At 40.3% G+C, this 26,420-nt stretch overlaps 3 protein-coding genes across 3 annotated transcripts; all 3 read left to right on the top strand.

Annotated features, from left to right (window-relative positions):
• Window positions 1-9,486: 9,486 nt before the first annotated feature.
• Window positions 9,487-14,901, top strand: GCK72_000433 (uncharacterized protein; the record flags this gene model as incomplete). Its single annotated transcript, XM_053722493.1, has 8 exons — window positions 9,487-9,555; window positions 10,247-10,309; window positions 10,428-10,478; window positions 11,228-11,451; window positions 11,502-11,621; window positions 12,410-12,598; window positions 13,459-13,575; window positions 14,406-14,901. The coding sequence occupies 8 exons, from the start codon at window positions 9,487-9,489 to the stop codon at window positions 14,899-14,901; spliced, it is 1,329 nt and encodes a 442-aa protein (XP_053591138.1).
• Window positions 14,902-16,360: 1,459 nt separating this feature from the next.
• Window positions 16,361-20,241, top strand: GCK72_000432 (uncharacterized protein; the record flags this gene model as incomplete). The annotated part of the gene is made up of 7 exons (XM_053722492.1): window positions 16,361-16,447; window positions 16,501-16,653; window positions 18,054-18,143; window positions 18,195-18,320; window positions 18,781-19,027; window positions 19,087-19,175; window positions 19,780-20,241. The coding sequence occupies 7 exons, from the start codon at window positions 16,361-16,363 to the stop codon at window positions 20,239-20,241; spliced, it is 1,254 nt and encodes a 417-aa protein (XP_053591137.1).
• Window positions 20,242-22,162: 1,921 nt separating this feature from the next.
• Window positions 22,163-26,363, top strand: GCK72_000431 (uncharacterized protein; the record flags this gene model as incomplete). Its single annotated transcript, XM_053722491.1, has 7 exons — window positions 22,163-22,248; window positions 22,294-22,776; window positions 23,189-23,389; window positions 23,450-23,644; window positions 23,707-23,841; window positions 24,049-24,781; window positions 26,295-26,363. 7 exons carry the CDS (start codon window positions 22,163-22,165, stop codon window positions 26,361-26,363), a joined length of 1,902 nt encoding a protein of 633 aa, XP_053591136.1.
• Window positions 26,364-26,420: the final 57 nt, after the last annotated feature.

Raw genomic sequence — 26,420 nt, 5'->3', positions numbered from 1 at the left:
TCCCATTTCCTCCAATTTCTTCGTCTTTTCATTCATCAAGGATGCTCTCAGTTCTCTGCGTCTCCACCTCACCCTTAAAAAGTGTGTGTCGAGTAGAAAAAGCGTTCGTAGAGAGGGGGACGAGACACCACGTATATGTATACTTTTTTGCTTTTTCTTCTTTTTCTCTGTCTCTTGCAGAGAGATCACAGACAATCAGACGGTTGGATATTCTGGGTCTCTCTTACTTCTCACGCTTATGTATATGAGAATTAGAAAGGAGGAAAAGGGGGGATTTTTGATTAGTTTCTGTTTCACTCTCTCTCTCTCTTCTCTTGTTGTTCTTATTGAGTTTATTTGAGAGTTTTGGCGCGCAATGGGTGGTCACTCGCGCCCCTTTTTTTTGGAGAAGGGGGGGACTTATTGTCGCGACAAAAAAGTTCCAACATTTAAAAAAAAACAGATTTTGCATCTTGCAACATTTAGAGCGCGTTTTCTATGTTTGGGAAAATAGATTTTTTGTTATAAAACAATTTACGGTTTTCATTGAAAAATGTTCTTCAGAAAATTCTAAGAAGCTTTCCTCGTTGGAGCATATGTTAAAAATTAAAATATGTTAAAAATTGCTTTGAACCTCAGATTTTTGCCTTTTTTTGCTTTTCCGTAGTTTCTTCTATTTTTCGCTTTGTGTCTGCGAACGCGCTTCACTGAAACCAGCTGAAATATTCTGTGTAAAAGTGAAAAGTCTGGTCGTCTGGCATACTGTAAAGTGAAAAAAAAGTTAAAAAGACAATGGATTCCATTACTTAAACATTTGTCTTTGTTCCTATTGACAACAGACATAATTTTTTTTTAATTCTGAATCCTTACCTCTTCAGATTTTTGAAAGGGTAACTTTCTGTGAAAATACAGTAAAGACTATTGACACGTGCAGAGATTTATCGGTGTTTTGGAAAAGGGAGTACTGTAGCCGCACTAGGACCCAAAAAATCATACTTGCGTACCAGGCCGCTCGTAACTCGCTGCGAACACTCAAAAATGAAAACTGAAAAATATTCTAAAATGTTGATCTCAGCGAGCTCTATGTCTGCGACTCGCACGGGTCGGATGGTCATTTGCTAATGCTCCGTGGGCCGGGTAAAAATACCAACAAAAAAATCATTCTATCCAAACCAAGTTACACTGGCAATCCTCTTTGTCAGTGTAACTTGGTCACTGTATTTCAGTCATGACTACTCTTCCAGAATTGCCTCTGCATCGGGCCGGGGGCTAAAATGGATTTTTTGACAATTTTCCCGGCCCGCGGCATTTTAACTAATAGCCATCCCTCATCCGTAGTAGGTCAGTGACATAGAACTTGACGAGATCTACATTTTAGTATATTTTTCAGCCCATGCGAGCCGGGAAAAAGTGTCAAAAATGCAAAAATTGTTTTTTTTTTAAATCCATTCTAGTCCGGCACGCGGAGCATTAACGTCAAAAGGCGATACTGGAAAAGAAATCATGACTGAAATACAGTGACAAAAATACATACATTGACCAAACTACAATGACCAAGTTACACAGACAACCATGCTGGTCAGTGTAACTTGGTCACTGCAGTTTGGGTTAATGTACCGCGGCACGGGCCATAATAACTCTTTTTAAAGCAATTTTCGCATTTTTTGACACTTTATTCCGACCAACGGTACTTTTTCAAACAGCCATCCGGCCCGTAGTAGGTCACAGACATAGAACTCGTCGAGATCTACATTTTGGTATATTTTTCAGCTCATAAAACTCTGTTTGAAGCAAGTTACGCCCCGGCAAAATTAACAAGTATCAGACGAGCAAAAATTACAGTTCAGTCATACGGTCGGACCGGGCCTATTCAAAAATTTTAGGTCCAGGTATCAGTACAAAAACTGACAAGTTTTGAGTTTTTTGAAATTTTTTGACTTTTTTTTTTCAAATTTCGATTAAAAGTCGAATTTTTGAATCCGGACCGAAATTTGGCTAGTATGATCCAAGTCCGTATCTTTCAGCTACTTTCCATGGTAGGTCAAAACTATATTGATAATTTTCTCTGCTATTTTACTAGTTTTCCCATCATCTATCGAAAATTGATATTCATACTTCTCCCTCTTTTTCCTCGTCGATAAAACAATCCCATTTCTGCATATGCATACAATATTATTCCCGGTTACTTTTCCCCCTCTGCTTCCTTCGCCTTTTTGTATTTTATTTTCCTTTTCCTCTGGGTTACCCTTTCTCTCTCTTTTTGTATCTTCAATAAAAATGCGAGTTGATTTTCTTATAGAAGCGATGGAACACATCGATTTTTCATATTTTTTTGAGATTTTTTGGAAAAATTGATGAAGTGGCATGTAGCACGGATCCTTACAGTGACGATGCGCAAACAACAATACTGACGCATTTCTCGTGCAATTTTTCGCCAATTTCGTTCAAATTGCAGAAATTGATAAAATTTTCAAAATTGATAAAATTTTCAAAAATCAGAAATTCGGAATTTTTCGGTTGTAATCACTGAAAATACAAATAAGAGGCAAGAAAAAGAGTTTTTGTACTTTACTAACCCTTTAGGAACAAAAAAAAAAGAAAAAAATTTTCAAAGTTTAATGTAGAAAATGGAAAAACAGGGCATTTTAGCGAGCATAATAAACTTTTTCCTTGCTTTTCTTGTATTTTTTAATCTAAAAATGCCTTGGAATACATTTTTATCCCTTGTAACGGTTCAAAATTGAAATTTATTGGTTCAGAATTCCTTCAGTTGAGATCTCCTCCTCCAATATTGCACCGATTTTAGAATGTTTGCACTTTTTCGATAGCTCTCAACATTATCTAGAAGGCTATCATCTTAGAATTGCAGAAAAAATCTTTTAAAACCTTTTATTCGTGTTTTGCCGAATTTCCAGTGCAAAAGAAAAAACTGTAAAATTTGAACGGGAAACGCGCCTGTCCAGTCCCTGGCGCATTACTCGGTACTCGCTGCGCACAATCGGAGACTTTTGTAACTGTAGGGTTCCGTGTGTAATGGGCTTGATTTATAGTTGTTGGGCAAGATTACGAAAATAAATTTTTTGAACAGGAAAAAAGAGAAAAGGGAGAAATAAGATGAATGACAGCAACGTAAAGATTTTTTGGGAGCTAGTGAAATGGAAGTAATAGGCGTAGGGTAGTGTGCTCTACCGCACTCTTTAGTTGCAACGTAAAACACGTTATCTCGCAGTGAACTCGCAGCAGCGTTTTTGAGAACATGAAGAAATCGCAGCGTTCACGTCTGAACGTGAAAAACACTCGTAGCGTGAGGTTTTGTGTCAAATTCTCTTGTTAAAACACAGGTTAGCATTACAGCGTGACTTTGAAATTACGCAAATGTCGCAGCGTGACTGTCACTAACTAGGGAAGGCCTCCAGGTAACCGTACTAGAGAATCTTAAAAGTTCAATACAAAAAAAGAAAAAAAAAGTTCGCCGAGACCGAACCCACACCTTTCCTCATGCCACACCGCCTCACTACCACCTGCGCCACGCTGCCGATTTTTTTTGACCTCGTTTTTCTCGAATACCAGACCTCGAGGGCAAAAACTGAATATATATTTGGAATCAGCGTTTTCTCAGCTTTCCAACGATATAGGTCACGACCCATAACTACACGATCACCTGGAGGCCTTCCCTAGTAAGCCAGAAACTCGCAGCGCGTCAGAAAACGTTGAAACCGTAAAATGTTCGCGGCGTGATCGAATAGCACTGAAGCTCCCGTGAAATTCACAAAAACTTACCACGTCATAGTCAAGACTGGCGTACACCCGTTCGCGGATTAACCTATTGGGTTGAATTTTTGAACAATTTTTGAACTAATCTTTTGGTCCTCTACAAGGCCGCCTGAAAAAGCGAACAATTTTCCATTGGAATTGCAATACAGAATTTCCCCACAGTTAAAATGATTATGCCATACTTGCAACGGGCCGGGCCGGGCCGATTTGAGAATTTTCACCGGCCCGGCCCGGCCCGGCCCGGCCCGGTCGGCCCGGGTCACAGTACAAAAATTTGAAAATTTGAATTTTTTGAAATTTTTTTTTTTTTGATTTTTTCGCAAAAAAGTCGAATTTTCGGCTATGTTTTTACATATCGATAAAACTCAAGTTTACATAGGATTTTTGACTATTTTTGATAAAAATTTCAAAAAATTTCGAAAAATTTTGTGAAAAAATTGTGCTCATTTTTTGACTCCGGCCCGGGCCGGGCCGGGCCGACGGGCCGAGCCGGGCCGGGCTGATATTTTGCAAGTATGGATTATGCTGTGAAAACTCACAATGTGGTTGTGCAACTTCTTAACCTTCGATTCCCTTTTATCATATTTGTCAAATGAGGGGCCGGCCCCTCAGGCCCCTCTTTTCAGGGATATGGGATTATTGAGAAAAATTTTCAAATTTTTTCCAAAAATTTAATTTTTCAGGGGGAAAAATTTCCCAATTTGCTCGTTTTTACACTTATTTAATGATGATTTAGTATATTTTTCGAAAGATTGACTACATTTTTTTTTGCGAGACGCCTCCGGCAATAAAAAACTTGAAGGTGTACTATGGTCAAAACTGATTTTTTTTTCCCAGAATAATCTGTGTGTTTTCGTGAGTTCATTTTCATATCGAAAGAATTTAAAAATTCGGTCGAAACCCCCCTGAGATCGAGCGGCGAAACAGTTTGGTCATTTCTGTAGCCGTGGAAGAAAACAATAAAAAAATGGCGAAAGTAATTATAGTATAAAACTTGAAAAAAAATTCTTTGAAAATTTCCTTTCGATATGAAAATATACTCAGACACACATACTATGAAAAAATCAGAATTGAACTTAGTCCACCTTTACCTAAATTCGAAAAAAAAATGAAAAAAAAATTGAAAAAAAAATTGAAAAAAAAATTGAAAAAAAAAATTCCCCCCAAACGACGGGCCTGAGGGGCCGGGCCGGGCCGAAAGTTTTGAAAAAAAAGCCCGGCCCGGCCCGGCCCTTGACAAGTATGCCTTTTATCCCATGTACCAGAATCTTCCGCCACGACCCAATTCCCATTTCATAATCCCCTTGTTTCACTCTTCTCCTCATTTACCTTCTCATTGTTCCCCCTTTACCTTTCATAACCAATAACACTCCCCCTATTCTTCAACTCAATTTCCAATTTCTACCAAAAACCATTCGAAACACCATTCGAAAACTCTGAGCAAACAATTAAACTTTCACTTTTTACCTTGTTTTCTCCTTGTTTTATTTCTTCCCCCCACTCCCATAGTCATAATATTTACGACTATGGGAAATTGCTTACTTTTATATATATACTTTCAATTATCTTGTTCCCTTCTAGTAAATGGGTAAATAGACATTCCAAACCTTAAAAATTCCCAAAACTAGTTTTTTTTCTATTCGGCTCCAGGACGTTTTGAAACCGGGAAAGTTCCGCAGTGCTTACCATTTGGAAACTGAGAAAAATAGACTCCCAGAGCGGTTCAGAACCGAGACAGTTCTGCCAAAAAACAACTTATTCGACAATGAGTGAATAGTTGGCAGCGTGCCAAGAAATTCTTTTTTTTAGTCTTCAAGCAAAAATTATAAAGAAAAATCATGTATTGGCACCGTGCCCAGTTTCACATGCGTCTCCTTTTTACTGTGGTCCTGCGGATGGCACGGTACAGGGATGTGCCGAACGGAAATCGGAAATTCTCATACTTGTCAAAAATCGGGCCGGCCCGGCTCGGCCCGTCGGTCCGGCCCGGCCCATCGGCCCGGATTCAAAAATGTGTACTCATTTTGTAACACAATTTTCTGAAATTTTTCGAAAATTTAGAGTAAAAATGCTTAAATTATCGTACATATTTCAATTTTTATTGAATTTTGAATTTTTATTCGAAAACTTTTTTTTTCAAAAAATTTCCAAAAATTTTTCAAATTTTCAAAAATTTTTCAAAACGGGCCGAGCGGGCCGGTCTGTGACAAGTCTGGAAATTGTGAAATTTTCTAAGTTTCTGACTGCTTACGGAACCTTTTCACTGGACTTAAAAAAAAGTTTCCGAAATCTTTTTTCCGAGAAAAAGAGTTCTAAATGCCTGCTCAAATCTTATGGGACATTCTCTGTTTCAAAATGTCTCTGTTTTGAAGCGGGATCGGTACCGAAGACCAGAATGCTTTAACACCGAAGACGTTTCAAAACCAACGTCTAGGTTCACAATGCTCCGGTTTTGGAAGTGTCCTGGCTATGAAAAGTTTCGGTTTTCAGACATCCCGGGAACCACCGTTGTGAAAGGTCCGCAACGAAAAGTTTTGAATTTCTCTTCCTAGTCGCGTTTTTTATTGAAAGATACGGCAAATAAGTGCGTAAAATTTGAATTTGGCGCTCAGCCAAGTCTTCTCTGGCACCATGCCAACCGCTGTGCGACAGAACGTTTACGCGATCTTACGCCTCGCACCCCCTGTGAGCCAGGGTTGGGAAATTCCGGGCCGGGCCGACTGAAACATTTTTGGCCCGGCCCGGCTACTGTACAAATTTGAAATTTTTTGAAAAAATTTTGAATTTTTTTTTGCAAAAAAGTCGAATTTTCGACTATGTTTTGGAATATCGATAAAAACTGAAGTGTACGAGAATTTTGGAGAATTTTAAATATTTTTCAATGAAAATTTCGAAAAAAAAATGTGAAAAAATTGTGCACATTTTTTGAATCCGGGCCCACCGAGCCGACCGGGCCGGGTCGGCAAAAAATTTCAGTCTGCCCGGGATTTCATAACCCTGTCTGCAACTAAAAAGTTTTGAATTTGTCTTCCTGGTCGCGTTGCGTGCGCGTCGCGTTTTTTATTGAAAGATACGGCAAATAAGTGCGTAAAATTTGAATTTGTCGCTAAGCCAAGTCTTTTCTGGCACCATGCCAACCGCTATGATGAGCCACTGTCAGACAATTTATCACAGTCTTCACGTCATTCCCTCTCAACTTTTTTTTTCTATTTTCGTCTTATTCCTTTTCTTTTCAAATCACTCATTACTCACTACTCACTCATATATATCAACTAATTGTAGTCATACTCTCACTCACACACTCACACAGACATAGAGACAGACACATATGATATCTACGTATCTCTCTGTCCCCCTATTGGGAGTACGAGTCCCCCCGTCTTCTTCTTTCCCCCTTTTTCATTATCACTTTGTGTTTGTTGGAGACATGGGGTGTCACCTAGTGACACCCCTCCTTTGGTTTTACCCATTATTTTGCACTTTTATGTTTAGAAGTGTGCACTTTTATATCACGAGGAAATGTTGTTGTTTATCAGATTTTGCGAGTTTTGGAGGGGAGGAGTGATGTTTCGAATAATTTCGAAAAATCTCTAAAACAAGAGACGGCTCGACGCGGGCCAAATCGCTTCAAACTGAATATTATGAGCTGAAAAATATACTAAAATATAGATCTCAGTGAGTTCTATGTCACTGACCTAGTATGGGTACGGAATGGCTATTCGTTAATGTCCCGCGAGCCGGGAAAATTGTCAAAAAATTCATTTTAGCCCCCGGCTTGAGGCGCGGCAGAGGCAATTCTGGAAGAGTAGTCATGACTTAAATACAGTAACTAAGTTACACTGACAAAGAGAATTGTCAGTGTAACTTGGTTTGGGTAGAATGGCTTTTTTGGTATTTTTACCCGGCCCACGGAGCATTAGCAAATGACCATCCGACCCGTGCGAGTCGCAGACGTAGAGCTCGCTGAGATCTGCATTTTGGTATATTTTTTGGCTCATAATATTGAGTTTTAAGAGAGTTACGGCCTGTGTAAGTCAGATAGCTTAAGGTACAGTAGGAAAGTACGCTTCATTGCAACAGCACTTTCGAGGGAGTTTCAGCAATGGGGCGCACTTGTATAGTCAGCGTGCTAACCTTTGAAAAAAGCGCTCCGTCACTCTTGACTTTTGACTACAGTACCCCCCCCCAGGTGTCTAGGTGTAGACATGAAACTTGGCCCGGTGCCAAACCATATATTTTCTTCACCATTTTTCCTTAATAACCGAAAAAAGGAGTTTCTTGGCACGGTGCCAAAGACAGATCCCAGTGGTTACGGTAGTCGAATGAGTGGTTTTCTTTGGTACAGTGCCAACTTTCATGCCTAGGAATTTTCGGGAAAGACACACTTTTTTGCCAATTTAATCAAATCGCGTTTTTTTTTGAATTTTGGTATACCGTAGCCATAGTCAGGTCATGAGATTCTGAGTGCAGAAAGTTGCTGTAGTCAAGGCCGCGACGCGACCGCGCCGCTCCCGTCGTCCTTTTTCCTTGTGAAATCAAGAAAGTGTTAACAAGACGATATACATATGTATATTACCCCCTTTTTTCGCGCGCCTTTTGGTGTTTACCCAGAGCCGTCTGCTCTCTCTCTTTATAATGTCCTCTTGTGACCCCTCCCCGGTCATAAATCTATCTGTCGGCATGGTTTTGTTTTTGAAAACTTTTTATAGCGAGTAGAGAGGTCAGAGGATAAGTTTAAAGTGTAATAACAATTATACTTTTTGAAAAGATCTGATCGCGTGATAAGTTTTAGTCGCACAAAATTGTTGGCACTGTGCCAAGAATTCGGTTCAATAACCGAAAAGTTCAGTGGAGCGCTTTTCCTTACTACAGTAAAAGTTTCTTGGCTTCAGTACCCCAACAAGGGTACTGTAGCCGAAGAAGTTGACACGGTGCCAACACTTCCAAATGTAACTAGGAAACGCTCAATAGAGCGCACTTTCTAAACTTAGAATCTAATGAGGTCAATGATTCCGAAAACCTGATTTTTCACGTTTTCCAGAAAAATGCTTCAGTAGAGCGCACTTTCTGCAATTCATATATTCTCACATCAATTACCTTAACCTACCGTTACGGTTTTATCTACCGTAACCCATAAAATTTGAAAGTATGAAAAATTTGGCAGCGTGCCAAGAATCCGTTACTTACTGAATCACTTCCGTAGAGCGCGCTTTCAATGTCCTCCCCACATCATTAAGACCCTGCAAATTACGTGGAAAATGGGGGCGGAGTCTCTTTCGCAACATCGCCGCCCAGTTTTTTTCCGAAACGTTAGCTGGCTGGAACTGCTTGATTGTAGAAAATACGAATGTTGTAAAAACAGACTCCGCCCATTTTCCACGGAAATTGTCTTCCACGGAATTTTCTTCTTCTACAGTACCCTTTTACAGTGACTAATCGAAATTTCGAAAAGTTGGCACCATGCCAAAACCAGTTCAGTCCAGTAGAGCACATTTTCAACCCCCCTTATTACTACCGTACTCCTCCTCATCATTTGAATTTTCTGCGTCTCCTCCATCCTCACACTCTCTCCCCCCCCCTCCCCCTTATCATGTCTGCATCTCTATATCTTTCTCTCTTCGAGATGGGCGGTCCATTAGGCTCCGCCCACTTTTTGGCGCTGGCTCTCGCGCAGCCACTCGCACTTTTAATCTCTCACGTTTTTTTATGCAGTCAAATTTTTTTTCAGAAAACATGGGACTTGTCGAGTCGTCAGAAACTGGAGAAAAAGAGCTTCGGGGTACGGTGGCGCCGCCGAGTACGGTAAGTGATGCAAACGTGCTCTAATGAGAATCAAGGGATTTTCGGGTTTTAAGGTGCACTTAGGGGTGCAAACGCGCTCTAGGGAGAATTAAGGGATTTTACGGTTTTAGGATGTCCTTAGGGATGCAAACGCGCTCCAATGAGAATCCAGGACATTTTTTTGGTTTTGCGAATGGTAGGTCAAAATTTTTGTGACGACGGCAGGGAGCACCTTATCAAAAAGAATTGTGTAAGGTGAAGGGGGGCAGCTGATAATAAAATGAAAACGAAGAGATTCAGAGATTCAGACGGAAAGAAAAAAAGTGTATTGATAATATGTACTGGCTATTTCGTCTTTTTCTCGGAATTTTTCCTTTTGAACATTTTGTAATTTTTGATGCAAACGCGCTCTTTTTCGAATAATTATCGGGATTTTTCGATTCCCTAATTTTCAAAAACCACTTTCCGCCACTCCAAACCATATCAAAAATTAATCATTGTGATCGTTACAAAAAAGAAAAAATGATAGGACATGGTTGGAATTGAACCCCCGACCAATTTTCCACCGGCCAGACTCCTTACCGCCTACACCACAGGTGCGTCGGGCGCGCCGCGCCGCCAAGGGTGGTCATAAAGGTGGCGCTTCCCTCTTTTTTCGTCGCCTTTCAATGGAACGTGTTTGCATTTTTTAGTCTCAGATCGTTTTTTCCAGATTCTTCTTCCTTTCCTAGAATCTCTTACATTGAAACCACCAATTATGTATGGCGCCGGTCAGGTGAGAGCTCGTGTGAGCTCTCGCGCGTACCCTTTCATTATTATAATAATACATTCCCTAGAATCATCGTAAAAACCCCATGAATCTTATGATCTACAACAATTCAAGACATTTTCAGCCATACGATGACGCAGATCAACGTTTCAAAACATTGTTGGGCGATATGGAGGTGAGTGGAGAATCGCGCTCTATCGCACTTTTTTCACTTTTTTAATATCGGATTTGATGAAAGTCTAGTTGAGCGCGTTTGCAACAACAATTATAAATTTGCCATCTGCATTCTGTTTTCTCTGAAATTCTGAAATTCCTCTTTCCTCTGTTATGACTTTTTTCATTATAATCACATGTTTCCTTTTCTATATTTTTTTTTCTCTTGGTAGATCACATTTTTCTTGCTCTTTTTGTGCTTCGATCTCAACTTCCTGGTGACAAATTGAAAATGTTTTTCTAGTTTTAAACTGACGAACGGAAACTTTGAAATTAAAACTTTTTTAAGTGAAAGTATTAGTCAACTTTGGATAGCCGTAAACTTGTCCAATCATGGTCAATTTGAAGAAATTTAATTTGTGCCTGTAGATCAAATCTAGCTCTACATTTTTGTAGTTGAAAACTTTTTGATAGCTATTCACGCTTCTGAGTTATAGGCGTCCAAAGTTAGGTACCAGGAGAATGAGGGTGAGAGACGCAGAGAAGCGAGACGCCCTCCTCTTTTCGCACGCTCTCTCGCCCCTCTCGGCTAGCTGCAAACTTTGAGCGTCTGTATCTCAAAAGCCTGAAGAGCTATCAAAAAGTTGTCAACTGCAAAAATGTAGAGCTAGCTTTGATTTACAAAATTAATACAAAATTTAATGATTGGGACTAAAAGTGGAGAAGTTACAAACCTTCAAAGTTGACAATTTTTTAAAGTGTTTTTTCCAGGACGTCCCAGCCGACAAAATCCGAGAAGCGCTACTAGATGTTTTTGACGATGGTCATCTTCTGCGAATCTTGGATCATTTGAAAGAGTGGAACATTTTAAACGAGAAACACAATACTACTGACGTATGTGGTATCTTCATGACAGCTCTCATCCATTATCTACCAATTTATTCTGACACGAGACTCGAACTTTCCATCGAGAAGTTTAACGAGAAAACAGAAAAGTTGGTGAAGAAAGTGCGCTCTACTGAAATTTTTTATTTTTGATTTTCAGGGTCTACGAAGAACGGCTGGAAATTGACAAAAAGGCGGCTGACGCGGAAATCGAGGAATTGACAAAGAAGTTATCGCGAGAAGAGAATAGAGCTCAAACTGCAAACAGTAATTATAAAAAGTGAGATATATGCCCAGAAAATTTACAAAAATCAAGTTTGAGATTTTGGTGATAACTTTATATGAAAATATTCGCCATGTTCTCCTGATTCTAATGGTGGTATTTTCGTCGTCTAAAACTGTCTCCGAACGGTTTTACCACCATTTTCTGTTTCGGCGGCCGCGGCCTAGAAAACTCCGCGGCCGCCGCGCGCTAATTGGTCGTAGATGAAAACTGTCATAAAGCTTTTCAAAATGACTTTTAGACAACAAGAGTACCATCGTAGGATTCAGGGGAAAAAGGCGGATTTAAAAAAATGTAAATTTGAGAAAATCCAAAAAATATTTTTTCGAAATTTTTCCTAAACCGTAATGCTATTCTTGTGATCTCAAACTTTCCATAACGGTAATTTTTTATTTCTGGAAGCCGTGGCCTAGAAAACTCCGCGACCGCCGCGCGCTGATTGGTCGCCTAGAAAATAATTTGAAAAAATTCAAAAAAAAGTTATTCAATTTTTCATGCCAGGAAAATCCGCGGTTTTTTTTCTGATTTCAACCTTAGTCTTTTTAACGCGTAAAACGTAAGTAGAAGCGATTTAAACACGTTTTACATAGTGGTCGGGATGGTGGCCTAGAAAGCTCCGCGGCCGCCGCGCGCTGATTGGTCGTCGAGATAAATGCCTTTAACTCTGTTCAAAATCAAAATTAACAGCCAAGAATGCCACCACTAGAATCAACGAAAAAATGCGGTTTTTTTTGGTATCAAATTAAAAATAAAATTAATTTTTTAATTTTTTTTTAAATTTCCAGACTGCTCGCAAAAATCGAAAATCAGAAAAACGCTCACAAGCAAGTTATGCAACAAAAAGATGAGGAAATCGCAAGACTTCGAAAAGAGAACACTTCGTTATTTGAGGACTTGGTACGTGCTAGAACTGGAAATTCGAAGCAAGAAGAGGTGACGGAGAGCAAGAAATTGTTGAAGGAGGACTTGAAATCGTGAGTTTTACTGAAAAAAGGCTTAATTCGAAACGCAAAAAATATTTGCGGGGTGGTGGGGTCGAACCCTCGATGCCTAGATTACCGGCCAGACTCCTTACCGGGTACACCACACGGGTAGAAAAGCGTCGCTCCGGCGAGGGTTGTGATCAGTTTTGTTGGGAATTCCGACTTCCGACTTCCGGGTTTTTTTCACTTCCAACTTCCGACTTCCGACTTCCGGATAAGGAATTTTACTTCCGACTTCTGTCATTACAAAACGGTGAAATTTCGGAAAAGTAAATTTCGCAGAAATACATGGAAAAATGGTCTAAAAGGACAGAAAATAGGTTTTTCTTCTGCCAAAAACTAATTTTTCACTGATTTTCGCGAACTTTATGAACTTTTTCTAGGAGTTTTAGAATCTTTGCGAAAAAATCTAATTCCGACTTCCGACTTCCGGGTGTTTTTTTTTACTTCCGACTTCCGGATAAGAAATTTTACTTCCGACTTCCTGATAAGAAAAATCACTTCCAACTTCCGACTTCCGACTTCCGGATAAGAAAATTTTCACTTCCCAACATCTCTGGTTGTGATGAAGGCACGGCTGCCACCTTTATCACCATTATACTCGCCGCCGCCCCTTTCCCGCCCATATAGCGCAGCTGGTAACGAAGCCGGCCACCAATCTACCATCCTGGGTTCGACCCCACTACCCCTCAAATCTTTTTTGCTTTTTTATCCTGCATCCTCAATCACCAAAATCACCAAAAAAACCCATCGGATACCCAAACAACTCTAATCTCGAGCAAAAAAAAGCAACATTACGATAGAGCGCGATTGCATTCTTCAAGTTAAGGTAGTATTCTTGTATTTTTCAGAGCAAAATACAAAAATCAACAATTGGAGACAACCATTGCTGACATGAAAAAGACGCTCGATTGGGAACAGTTGGAGAGAAAAGGAATGCAGAAGCAGATTGTGGATGAGAGGGAGAGGTGAGTTTCTAGAATTATGATAAAAATAATGTTCGGTAGAGCGCACTTGTCAAATTTCAAATTTAGATCTTCATTTTTGTAGTTGACAACTTTTTGATATCTCTGCAAAGACTTGAGATATAAGCCGTCAAAAAGTGTATTTTGTGACTATCTGCCCTATTTTCACAGCACGTAACAAAGTTATTTGTCGTTCTCCGTTAATTGATTTATAATATTTGTATAGATCAAATCTAGATCTACACTTTTTCCGTTGGCCACTTTTTGATAGCTCGGCAGGCTTTTGAGATATGAAGCTTCAAAGATTGGTCATTACAAAAAGTGAGAAAAAACGTCATCTTTGAATAGCTCTATCTTTGTCCGATGCTGAAGAATTGAAAATGTTTTGATTGAACCCGATAGATCAAAGCTAGCTCTATATTTTTGTAGTTGACAACTTTTTGATAGCTCTTCACGCTTTTGAGATACACACGCTCAAAGTTAGCAATCGACCGAGAAGGGACGAGAGAGCACGCGAGAAGAGGAGGGCGTCTCGCTTCTCTGCGTCTCTCCCTCTCTCCCCCGAGACGTCTCCCAGGTACCCATCTTTGAAAGCCTATATCTCAAAGGGGTGAAAAGCTATCAAAAAGTTGTCAACTGTAAAAATGTAGGGCTAGATTTGATCTACAAGATAAATATAAATTTGTGGTGTTTTGACAATAGACGAGACCATGTAGAGCTCTCAATGTTGACTTATTTTTCGAATTTTTTCCAGATTTTGGCATAGAAAAAGCGCTTGTAGCACTGTTTCAAAGTCTAACAATTATTATTTACCGATTATCGATTTATTTCAGATCAACGAAACTGGAAATCGAACTCAATGAATCTCGTCTGGAGTGTGCCGCCTATCTGCAAATGCGTGAAAAAGATAAAATGTCGAAATCGCTTCTGAGAGATGAGGAAACCAGAACTCAACAGCTCATCGACTACATCGGTATCATGTGGAATTATCAAGTGAGACGAGAGAACAACAAGTTGTTTAATTTCACTCGGATGATTTGCATGCTCTCGGATTCGCAAAAAAATCAGGAAATCGAAAAGACTCGAAAGAAGTTGACGGAAATCAGACATATGATGAAACCGTGTCAAATCGAACAAGCATTGGAAGATATTCGAAACAGTAAGAAGGCGAAAAAGGTGTTTGAGGAGACGTTGGAAGGATTGTTGAACCATATTGTGAAGAATCCAAATCAAGGGGTCTCCCAAGAAGTACCAACGCATGCTACGTATCTGCCGATTATTAGAGAGGAGTTGCAGCATTTGTTTGAGGAGCAACCGAAGAGAATTTGAGTGAGTGGCTATAAAATTGTCGTAAACAAATTTATATTTATAAATGTTTAGTGTATCTTGTAGATCAAAACTAGTTTTACATTTTTGCAGTTGACAACTTTTTGATAGCTAGTCACGCTTTTGAGATAAGCGCGTTTAAAAAAACAAACGATCACAAAATGTGCTCAAAAGAGCTCAACTTTGACCGCTTGCCACAAGTTCCCGATCTGTTTCAATTATTCAATTTTATATTAGTTGTGTAGATCTAATCTAGATCTTCATTTTTGTAGTTGACAACTTTTTGATAGCTGCTCACGCTTTTGAGATACAGACGCTCAAAGTTTGCAGCTATCCGCCGACCGAGAGGGGCGAGAGAGCGTGCGAAACGAGGAGGGTGTCAAGCTTCTCTGCTTCTCTCATCCTCGTTCTCCAGGTACCTAACATTAAAGGCGCATATCTCAGAAGCGGGATTAGCTATTCAAAAGCAGTCAACTGCAAAAATGTAGAGCTAGATTTGATCTTCAAGACTAATACAAAATTGAATATTTGGAAGTAATAGTAAAGACGTGACGAGCTGTCAAAGTTAATCAAATTTTTTATCGGAAAAGTCGAAAATATTGTTTTTTTCTTGCAGATACTTCCTCAAATGCGTAAATCCTGTACCTGTGCAACCTCGCCCTATTGACAACTATTCTGCTCCTCCCCGTTATTATCAGAAAAAATTGCAGTATACTTGAGATTTTTTAGAAAAACGTATAGTAAGTTGAATCCTTGTGTTTTTACACACGAAAAATTTAAAATTTAAAACTTTTTGTGGGAAAAAATTGGTCAATTTTAGATAGCCGTAAATTTGTTATATATTGATCAATTATAGAAATTTTTATTTCTGCGTGTAGATCAAATCAAGATCTCTATTTTATCAGTTGACAACGTTTTTCTAACTCTTTTAGCTTTCGAGATATGAAGCTTCAAAGTTTGCAGGCAAAGAAGACGAGAGAGTGTGCGAAACGAGGAGAGCGTCTAGCTTCTCTGCGTCTCTCACCCTCGTTCTCCAGGTGCCAATCTTTAAAGGCGCATATCTCAGCGGGGTAATGAGCTATCAAAAAGTTATCAACTGCAAAAATGTAGAGCTAGATTTGATCTACAAGATGAATACAAATTTAAACATTTTAGACTGAAAGTGGAGAAGTTGCGAACCTTCAAAGTTGACAGTTTTTTCAGAAAAATTTTGAAATTTTTTTTCAGGTACCCTTCCGATAGCATAACTTCATTGTTTATACAATCAATCTGGCGGATTTCACTTTTTATTCATAGTTTTCACTTTTATTTTGTATTATATGTATTTTTTCACTACCTATGCATTCTCCTCCACCGTATCCCATTTTCTTCCCTCATATCGCATATTTTTTCGTCGTCGTGATATTTGTTTCCTCTCGTTTCCCTTCGAAAATCTTTGTATAAATAAACAAATTTCAGGGTAATGCTACATCTCAGCCATCCGGAATTCAATCAACGGGCGAGATGGTCACAGGCTGAGCTACAACTATGCATAAGTGAACTCCCGAGTGTAAGTTAGCAGTGGAGCGCACTTGCACAACACGGTAGAACTTTTAGTTTCAGGGATTGTTCGAGAAGCATCGAGATCTCAATGCGCAAATGGATGAGTTGGAGAAGGATGAGAAGAAGATCAAGAAACGAAACAATGAGATTTACAAGAATTATTTAGAAATCGTATGCAGCCAGTGCTCGAGATTAGAGTTGTTTGGGCATCCGGTGGGTTTTTTTGGTGATTTTGGTGACTGGGCATGCAGGATAAAGAAGCAAAAAAGATTTGAGGGGTCGTTACCAGCTGCGCTATAAGAGCGAGAAAGTGGTGGCGGCGAGAGGGTGGTGATAAGGGTGGCGGCCGCGCCTTTATCACATCCCTCGCCTCCGCGCCGCCTGCCGTCAGTCATGCACAGGTGAACCGCTGGGAATCCTATATGTGAAAGTGCCAGAATAGCGTCCTATATGTGTCCATAAATGAAAAGTGGACCGCGCGTGTGGCGTATATGTGTGGTCGTCTTTTCTGTGTACTGGCCGCGCGTGCACCCATTTGGCTCCCATATACGTTCCATGTATGGTCCATATTTGAGGGTGGCGGCCGGCCGCCGCAACGACACTCCGGAATTACACGTGGGCGTGTTGTTTACCGTAAATCGACGCGACATTTTTTTCTATAAGTCCGGGCCCATTTTCTCCGTTTCTCGAAGTTTTCACCTATTTTTTTCATTCTTTTTGCACAAAACAGATAATGGAAAACTTCAAAAATAAAAATAAAGCTATTTAAACTTACGGAAACTTATTTTTTCAATACAAAAGTTGTTATTTTCTCAATAAACTTAAATTTTAGCTTTTTGTCGAGAAATTCGAGTCTTGTGTTTTTCTTTACTTCTGTATGATAAGAAATTATATTTTTTCAGATGGATTTAAAGGTTAGAAGGTAAGTATTTGTCATACCGAAGTAAAGTCAAAATATCGGACTTCGAATTTCGTCGGCGGGTTTTTTTTCAGAGTTCAAAGAAAAGCTCGAACATCAAAAATTGTTTTATAACCGCCAAGCTAACCTATAATATTTATATTAAATCGTATGTGATTTTCAATTTTTCATGAAGTATTGCCATTATCTGTTTGAAAAATGAAGAACTTCGAGAAAGAACGGAGAAAATGTACGAGTCCGAGAAATGGAAAGTGAACAAGTTGGAAAAAGGAATAGTGAAACAACATAATAGCATTACATACCTATCATAACAATGAATTAGGCATTTCTAGTGTTTCATACAGAATAATCAACCAAATACGGTTGGTAGAATTAATGCTGATATGCTATCCATATGCGTTCCATATGCGCCCCACGTTTTCGGCCGACCGCGCGTGGATCCATATGGGCACATATAGGGCCCAACCCTCATTCTTTTTAGCCACATATTCGCCACCGCGCGGTTCCATATGTGTTCCCCAGCGGTTCACCTGTGTGGTATCCCTGGTACGAAGTTGGGCCTCCAATCTAGCATCCAGGGTTCGACCCCACCTCCTCTCAAATTTTTTTGCTTTTTGTAAGGAGCACAGTGATTCTTTTCCTGTGTTCATTTTAGACACCAAATTCAAAAAAAGAATAAACTCATTATTTCCAGGAATTCCTAAAAGGCTTCGTGAGACCTGGCGAACTCACCACTCGCTACGAAATCAGTATTGGTCTTCTCACAGTACTCATCAAAAACTTGGTAATAGTCACTAATCGCCCGCCCAACAACACCCAACAGCAAGGCTTTCAGGCACTCAACGCAGCCGTCGGAATCGGACCTCAAGACATTGATATAGCAATTGTACCGTGTTTTGAAATCATACGAATGCCGGATATCAATTTCGAGGCGGAGATGATAAAAGTGATGGACAAATATGTGAGTTTACACTATACAAAAAAATATCCAAAATTATTGGGAGGGGCAAAGAATCGAACTTTGGTAGCCTCGGGTGACGGCCTATCGTGTTCACAGATGATTCGCGACTTATGGGGCTGGGTACAACTTATCATGCGAATAATTAATGATTTATTCGTAAGTGAGGTATAAATCACAAATAATTCGTGAATTTTTTCGCGAAAAGTTCATGTATAATAGGTGAGTCGCGAACTGATTTTCGCCTTTGTTCATCTATTGTAGATAAGCCATTCGCGACTTTCCAAATGTACGCCTAATGGGTACAAATAATACGTAAGTCGCGATTCACCTGTGTTCCCGGCTGCGCCAAGCGGTTGCACCGAAGAGTGCAGGCAAGGGGTGGTGATAAAGTCGACCCCGCCACCTCCTCGACCCAGATTTTTTTGTTTTTTTTTCAAAAAAAAAATTATCGATTTTTCAGAAATACGATGCCCGAAAACACACAATCTTTATGAAGAAGATTTATCAACACCTCACGGATCGTATCAGTTTTGTAATGGATTTGAACCTACCGATACCCGAGGCTCCGCCCAGTCCCAGCGGAGAGAAAGACACGAAGCCATGTCTCAGAGTCATCAAATTAGGCGCTGATAAAAAGTATTTCTTTGTTTTTGTGGATGAGGTCAAATTGGTTATCGATCGATTAAAAGGCAGGAAGAATATTGATTGTGAGTTTGATCTACTGCATTCAGTGAAATTATTATTAGAGCGCTATTGCATTTTATAGGGAAATCCAAACGATACCATCCATATTTCCCACTGGAATACTTGGAATACGCGTTGGAATTGTTTGGATGCAAAATGGATCAAATTTCGGTATGTTTTTTGTTTCAAAATTGAGTCCAACTCCTTTGAAATTAAAAGATTTGGATTCAGCTCGATGAGAGCTTTCAGAAAAGTATAATCATGCCCTAGCTTGAAGCAAATTGGGTCTCGACGCGAAAATACGAAAATACGGTATGCGCCTTTAACCGAGGGGTTACTGTAGTTTTCGTGGTGAGACCCATTTAACTCCAAACCAGGGCATGATTATACTCATTTGAAAGCTCTTAGCGCGCTGAATTCGAATATTCAATTTTAACTCGTTTTGAAGCAGAACGAAAAAAGTTGTGATGTTTTTACGGATTTTCTCAGCCAGTTTTGTTCCAAACACAATTTAAATTATAGAATTGAAATCAGCTCGTCAAGAGCTTTCAGAAAAGTATAATCATGCCCAGGTTTGAAGCAAATTGGGTCTTGACGCGAAAACTACAGTAACCCCAGGTTAAAGGCGCATACCGAATTTTCGCATTTTTGCGTCGAGACCCAACTTGCTTCAAACCAAGGCATGATTATACTTTTCTGAAAGCTCTCGACGAGCTGAATCCAATTTTTTTGGTTTTGAAACTCCTTGCGCTAAATTAAACAAAAATCCTTGCAGCTAGTCTCAATGCCAGTTGGTCGTAAAGAAAACGGTATCTACTGCTATACTCCTGCACCAAACGGTGAGAACGTGGTTCCCGCCGAGTCGTGTCTGTTCCGATTCGCAGAAGCGTACAATAAAGCGACAGAAAACGGGAAGAAAATGGATTTAATGCGGTCATTCAAGCAATTTCTTCACACTGGACAAGTCCTCCCGTATTTCGTCAAATATTTCACTGATCTCGAGACCCAACCGGGTGCCAGACAGATATCAATGTCGGCTTATATGAAGAAACGAATGACGACCACTGAGAATTGTTATTATGATGAGGTGGAAATGAAGAAGAAAATTAAAGGAATTCAGCAGAAAAAGGAAACGATACCCAATGTACCGCCTGAAGTTACCACGAGCTTCCCCGCCGAATTTAGGTTCACCATTTCCGCGTTGTTGAAGTCTCATAGTGAGGTTAGTTTAGCTTGAAAGTAACATTTTCGGATTCAGCTCGACGAGAGCTTTCAGAAAAGTATAGTCATGCCCTGGTTTGATACAAATTGGGTCTCGACGCGAAAGTACGGTACGCGCCTTTAATCCGGGGTTACTGTAGTTTTCGTGGTGAGACCCAACGTACTGCAAACCAAGACATGATTATACTCATTTGAAAGGTCTCGAAGAGCTGAATCCAAAAATCCTATTAGGCTGAGTCATAAGTTTCTTTCTTTTTTTGCAAAATTTTTATTACAAAATATTTCAAAGTAAATCAACTTCAATTAATCAAAATATTCTCCATCAGCATCGAGTACTTGCTGCCAACGTCCAGGCAATTTTTTGATTCCCTCCTGCCAGAACTCAGCCGGGCGCTCAGCGAAATACGAGGTCAACTCCTTTTTGATATCATCCTTTGTCTTGAAATTTTGACCCTCTAGTTGGTGTTGGAGGTGACTGAACAACCAATAATCCGAAGGAGCAAGGTCAGGAGAATACGGTGGGTGAGGTAGAACAGTCCATCCGAAGGACATCAGCTTGGCATTGGTCATTTTCGAAACATGAGGACGAGCGTTGTCATGCTGGAAGAAAACTCTTGCTTTTTCTCCACGACTCGAGGCAACTGCTTGTCTGAGTTTTTGCAATTGGGAAGAGTACACGTCAGCTGTTATTGTTTTGCCCTCATCCAAAAGTTCCCAGTACTCGACACCACGAACAGACCACCAGATAGAACGCATAACCTTTTTCACGTGAATTTCTGGTTTCGGGACGGCTGCTGCTTGCTCATCTTCGTCAACCCACTGGGCCTTCCGTACATTGTTAGAGTAATGTACCCACTTTTCATCCCCAGTGATAAGATCATCCAGCCAAGCTTTGGTTCGGTGGGACGACAAAAGAAACATACTCATATCCACTCGGCGCTTCTTGTCAAAATCCTTCAAATCATGAGGAACGAAACGGCCCAGTTTTTTGACTTTTCCGATTGACTTCAATCCACGTATTGTTGTTGACTGACTTACTCCCATCGTGCTTGCAATTTCGCGACTGGACTGGTACGGATCCGCTTCCACGTTTTTTTGCAATTCATCCAAATCCAACTCAACTGGTCTTCCGGAGCGCGTTTGGTCATCGAGATTGAAGTCGTTCGCCTCGAATCTTTGGATCCAAAGTCTTATTGTGGGAGCAGTAGGGGCATGTGCTTGATAAACATCAGTTATCTTTTTTTGAATATCTGGGGATTTTAGACCAGAAAGAAACAGAAACAAAATTACATTCCGAATATGCATTCGGTTGGGGACGAAAGGATGCGGCATACTCGCGGGGAAAACGAGCGAGCAATGAAATAAAAAACAGAAAGCAAGCCACAGAGAGGGACCTTCGAAAACAAAAACAAATGGGTTCAAAAACAATCTCAGCGTTCAGAGACCAGAGCGCAAAGTTGCACCTTCAAAAAAGAAAGAAACTTATGACTCAACCTAATAGTTTCCAAGAGATTGGAGTGATTTTGACTGACTTTTTGGAAGTAAATCAGAAACATTGTCATGAAATTCTTTGCTACGATCCAAATCAAGTGAAATTGCTATTTTCATACTCAGCTCGACGAGAGTTTTCAAATGAGTATAATCATGACCTGGTTTGAAGCAAATTGGGTCTCACAACTAAAACTACAGTAACCCGAATGAAAGGCACATACCGTACTTTCGCGTCGAGACCCAATTCGCTTCAAACTAGGGCATGATTATACTTTTCTGAAAGCTCTCGTCAAGCTGAATCCGAAAATTTTAGTTTGGGAACGTTTGACTGGAAGCCAAAAAAGTTAGAATGATTTTTCGAAAAAATAATTTTCGATTTTTTCCAGTTCACCCTTCTCCTCCACGAACAAGGATACTGCGAAGAGAACATGTGTTTTGCGGAGAAAATGAAACTGACTTGTAAGGGATTCCCTTGTAAGAAGAGTCCAGAATTATGGAAGAAACAAATCGCGTATGTGATGAAAAATGACAGGTAGATCGAAAAATGTTTTGAGTTTGATGTGAGATTTTTTTTTAGCAATAGCACATCCTTCCAAGACAAATATTACCGAGCGATCAAGTCGGAACTCATTCAATTTTATACACCAGAAGAGGGGGCGGAGCCAGAAAAAGAGAAAGAAAAAGAGCAAGAAGAAGAGGAGCAAGAGAAGGAAAATCAGAATAAAAACAGGAAATATACGAAAGAAGAGTTGGATGCAATGTATACAAAAGAGGAGCAAGAATTGATTATAACTGATGAAAAACCCCATCATCAAAAATCTGTTCCCGCCCCCATGCCATGTACCGTGAAGCCTAAAACCAGGGTTCGCGCATCCACGCCGGTGCCCAAAGGGTTCGGAGGGAAACGGAATTCCTCTAGTCAAACGGAATTCCGGCAAGAAACACCGTCGTCTTCTTCTGCATCGGAAGGATGTGCTTCTGAAAGCTCGAATACGAGTTTGGATGTTCACCCCGAGGGAACTGAGAATCTAGGCGCGGAATTGATGGACAATGAGCATGAGTGAGTTGAGAAAAAGAAGCAAAAAAGAAAAAAAAAGAATTGGGAGGGGTGGGGCTCGAACTTTGGTAGCGAGATTGGTGGCCGGACTTCTTACCAGGTACACCACGGGGATAGAGCTGGCGGCGGCGGCGATAGGGTGGTGATAAGTGTGGTGGTGGTGGAGGTGGTAAAGTTCTACCAGCAGCGTCTTCATCACCACCCTCGCCGCTGAGCCACCTTCTCTACCGTCGCGGTGTACCCGGTAAGAGGTCTGGCCGTCAATCTCACTACCAAAGTTCGACCCCCACCTAGCTCATTTATTTTTCGCATTTTTTTCTGAGCATATGGGTATATTTTTTGTAGGGTTTAGACTAGAAATTGTTGATTTTCTCAACAAAAAATTCTTTTTTTAAAAATTTTTGTTGAATTTCAGCAAATTTTGTCCCCTCCACGACCAAGAAGAAGATGATGATCTTCTCCGTGATGACAAGGCACAATACGAAAAAATGATACGGGCTATTGAGTTGGAATGTGAAGCGTCTTTGAAGCGGATGCAGAAAAAACTGGATTGGACACAAAAAAAATGGGAGGAAGAGCAAAAAGTGAATGAACGGATGAAAGTGGAGACCAGAGAGTGAGTTCCTTATAATTCTGGAAATTCTGGGAAAAATAATTTTAATTTTTGAATTTCTAGACTAAAAAAGACGATCGAATTCATGGGAGAAGAGAAACGGGAGCTACAAAACCGACTTGAGGGGGATATCAAGAGAATTCTCGCTGAGAAGAGAAAGTTGGAGGATGACTATCAGAACTTGCGGACTAGGAAAATTCTGGAGAGTCCCGAAGCATTGTTGGTGGAGAGGAAGCGGATGGAAGAGAAAATGAAGAGGTGGGTGGCATGAGAAAGGTGTCAGGATGCTTGTTACAAATAGCAAAAAGTATTGGAGCCAGGTGGGAGTTGAACCCGGGACCCCAAGATTGGTGGCCGGACTTCTTACCGGGTACACCATGGTGGGAGGGCGGCGGCGAGGGTGGAGATGAAGGTGCTGCTGGCAGAACTCTGCCACCACCACCACCACTACCACAGTTATCACAACCCTCGCCACCGCGGCGCCGCCCTCCCACCATGGTGTACCCGGTAAGAACTCTGACCGGCAATCGTTGGGTCCCGGGTTCAATTTCCACCCGGCTCCAACATTTTTTGCTTCTTATAACAATCATCCTGGTACATTTAGTTGCCATTGTAGAGCCCTTAAAAGTACTTTTTAGTGAAAAGTTTAAACAAATTTTCAGACAATCAATCGATAATAAAAAGATAGCGGAATCTCACGAACAAGAGGTGGAGACTCTCCAACAAAAGCTTGAAGACCAGATAGAAGAGAATCAAAGGCTTTGTGCTATCAACCAGGAGCTCACAGAAGGTGTTAGTTTCAGTCGGGAAGTTATGACACTTCAAATGAAAAATATGGAATTACAACATCAATTGGAAATGGTTCAACAGTCTGATAATTTCAAGGATGAGAAAATTAAAGATTTGCTGAAATCTTTGAATAAAATGGATGCACAGAAAGGAACCTATGACCATCAATCAAAGGATATCGAGAGGTTGAACAATGAGATTAAGGCTGAAATTGAATTGAGAGAGATTTATGAGAAGTGGGCGGAGCCTTCTCTGAAATGCGCCGTAAGAAGAATTGAGGCGTTGACATCATTGATGGATAAGTCACGGAAGGATGAGAAATGCTTTAATTGGGCTCACAAACGACTAATTGCCTACGAAGCAGTCGAGGACAATTATAATTATCGACGAATGGCGAGAGATGAATTTGAGAGGGCGAGAAGTGAGAAAAGGAACTATGAGTCGAGTTTGGAAGTGACAATTAATGAGATCAAGGCAAATGTTCCGCACTATCGATTGAATTTGAATAATAATGACACGTTTTTCGTGGATCCTCTGTTTTATTCACGTCCGTTTTCCAAGGAGACAGAGGCACGAATGGCCGAGTTGAAGGACGCTATGGATCAGGTAAAAAGCGCCTAAAATCAAAAGTTTAACTCAAAATTGTTGCCAAAATCAGCAATTTTAAGTCTAAATCTAACAAAAAGTATACCAATATGCTCATGAAAGAAAGAAGAGTTTCATGGACAGACTCCTTCACAGGTGGTTCGCGACGGAAGCATTGTGCGTTCGCGCGGTGTCGAATATGAGAGTCATAGGAAACTTATGTGCTAGTTATATGCCTGGTATATGGAAGCATGTCGTGGCAGCGGCATATATGACCCACGCGCGATCCGTGTTATTCTTGCCGTTTATCATGTCTACCGTCACCTCGTACGATGCCCTCGCCCACTAATTCCACCCATTATAATGTGTTGCAACTTTGCTATTCCATTCCGAGTCTGTTCAGCTCTATTCTTTATGACATATTCATTTTCTCCGTTTTCAGTTTTCATTGAAAACAAATTACGACTATACTTTCAGAAACAAAAACACGAATAGTTTTAAAGAAAGCACAGAAAGCTATCACTTATTTTTCCGTTCCTTTTCTTTCATTCCATTTCTTACCAAAAAAAACAGAAATGAATCAAAAAAGTTTAAATCACCTAATCAACGAAATGAATGTTTTCCGAAAACCGTATAACACAGTGATGAGCTTCTTACTTTTCTTACTTCGTCTTGACAAAAACTTACCGTCTTACCTTTTTCCATCTAAAAATAATTATTATAGCCAATCCGAAGTAAGAAAAATAAAGACGCTCTTACTTTCATGGAATAAGATAACTTTATCATTTCATTTCATTGAGCTTTCCCTAAAAAATCGCGATTCAGCTTGAAAATTAAAATTATACTTTTCGGACATTAATTAAAAATTAATTTTTATTTAGCCGTAATTTGTTTTCAGCAAAATTTGACAAAAAGTGCATGAAAATCTTCGAAAACGGAGAAACTTATGAAAATGTCTTTGAAAAAAATTGCAGTTTCAATTACGATAAACAGCACGCCAAGGTGTAATGGCGGAGTGTCGTTGCAAGTTTCAGGTTTACGGTGAAAACATGGATCCTATATGCTAGCTATATGGAAGCACGCAGAATCCGTGCCACAAGCATCACGCCTCGAAGCATATCACTTCCGCGCGCGAAGCACATCGTTTTATGCGAGCACATGGGAGGTTATGTGCTTCCATTTTGAATATGCCCCAAATTGCATCCATCGCGAACCACCTGTGTTACCAGGTACGCCACGAGGTAGAGGAGAAGGCGCGGCGACGAGGATGGTGATGAAGGCGCTGCTGCCTGTACTCTGCCGCCACCACCACCACCACAGTTATCACAACCCTCGCAGCCGCGCTGACACTTCCGCCCCCCGTGGTGTACCCGGTAAGAAGTCCGGCCACCAATCTGACATCCGGGGTTCGACCCCCACCAGGTTCCATTCTTGTTTGTTTTATTTTGCGATCACAGTGGTATATTTTTTATTGCATTATGATCCAGATTATTTTTGCAATTTTGTGTTTCGAAGTCTCAATTTTGAATTCCAGAAATTCCGCGAGGAAGCTCCATGGAAACCGCAGCAGAAATATTACCATCACAAAAAGAAATCGAATTGATCTACACAGTTTTATCGATTTTCTCTTGTCTTATCTCTCATTATCTGTATCTATTTT

The sequence above is a fragment of the Caenorhabditis remanei genome, chromosome I, assembly GCF_010183535.1.
Source record: "Caenorhabditis remanei strain PX506 chromosome I, whole genome shotgun sequence".
Taxonomy (NCBI): domain Eukaryota; kingdom Metazoa; phylum Nematoda; class Chromadorea; order Rhabditida; family Rhabditidae; genus Caenorhabditis; species Caenorhabditis remanei.
The sequence above is the reverse complement of the archived record's forward strand: the minus strand, read 5'-3'. Positions and strand labels throughout refer to the sequence as shown.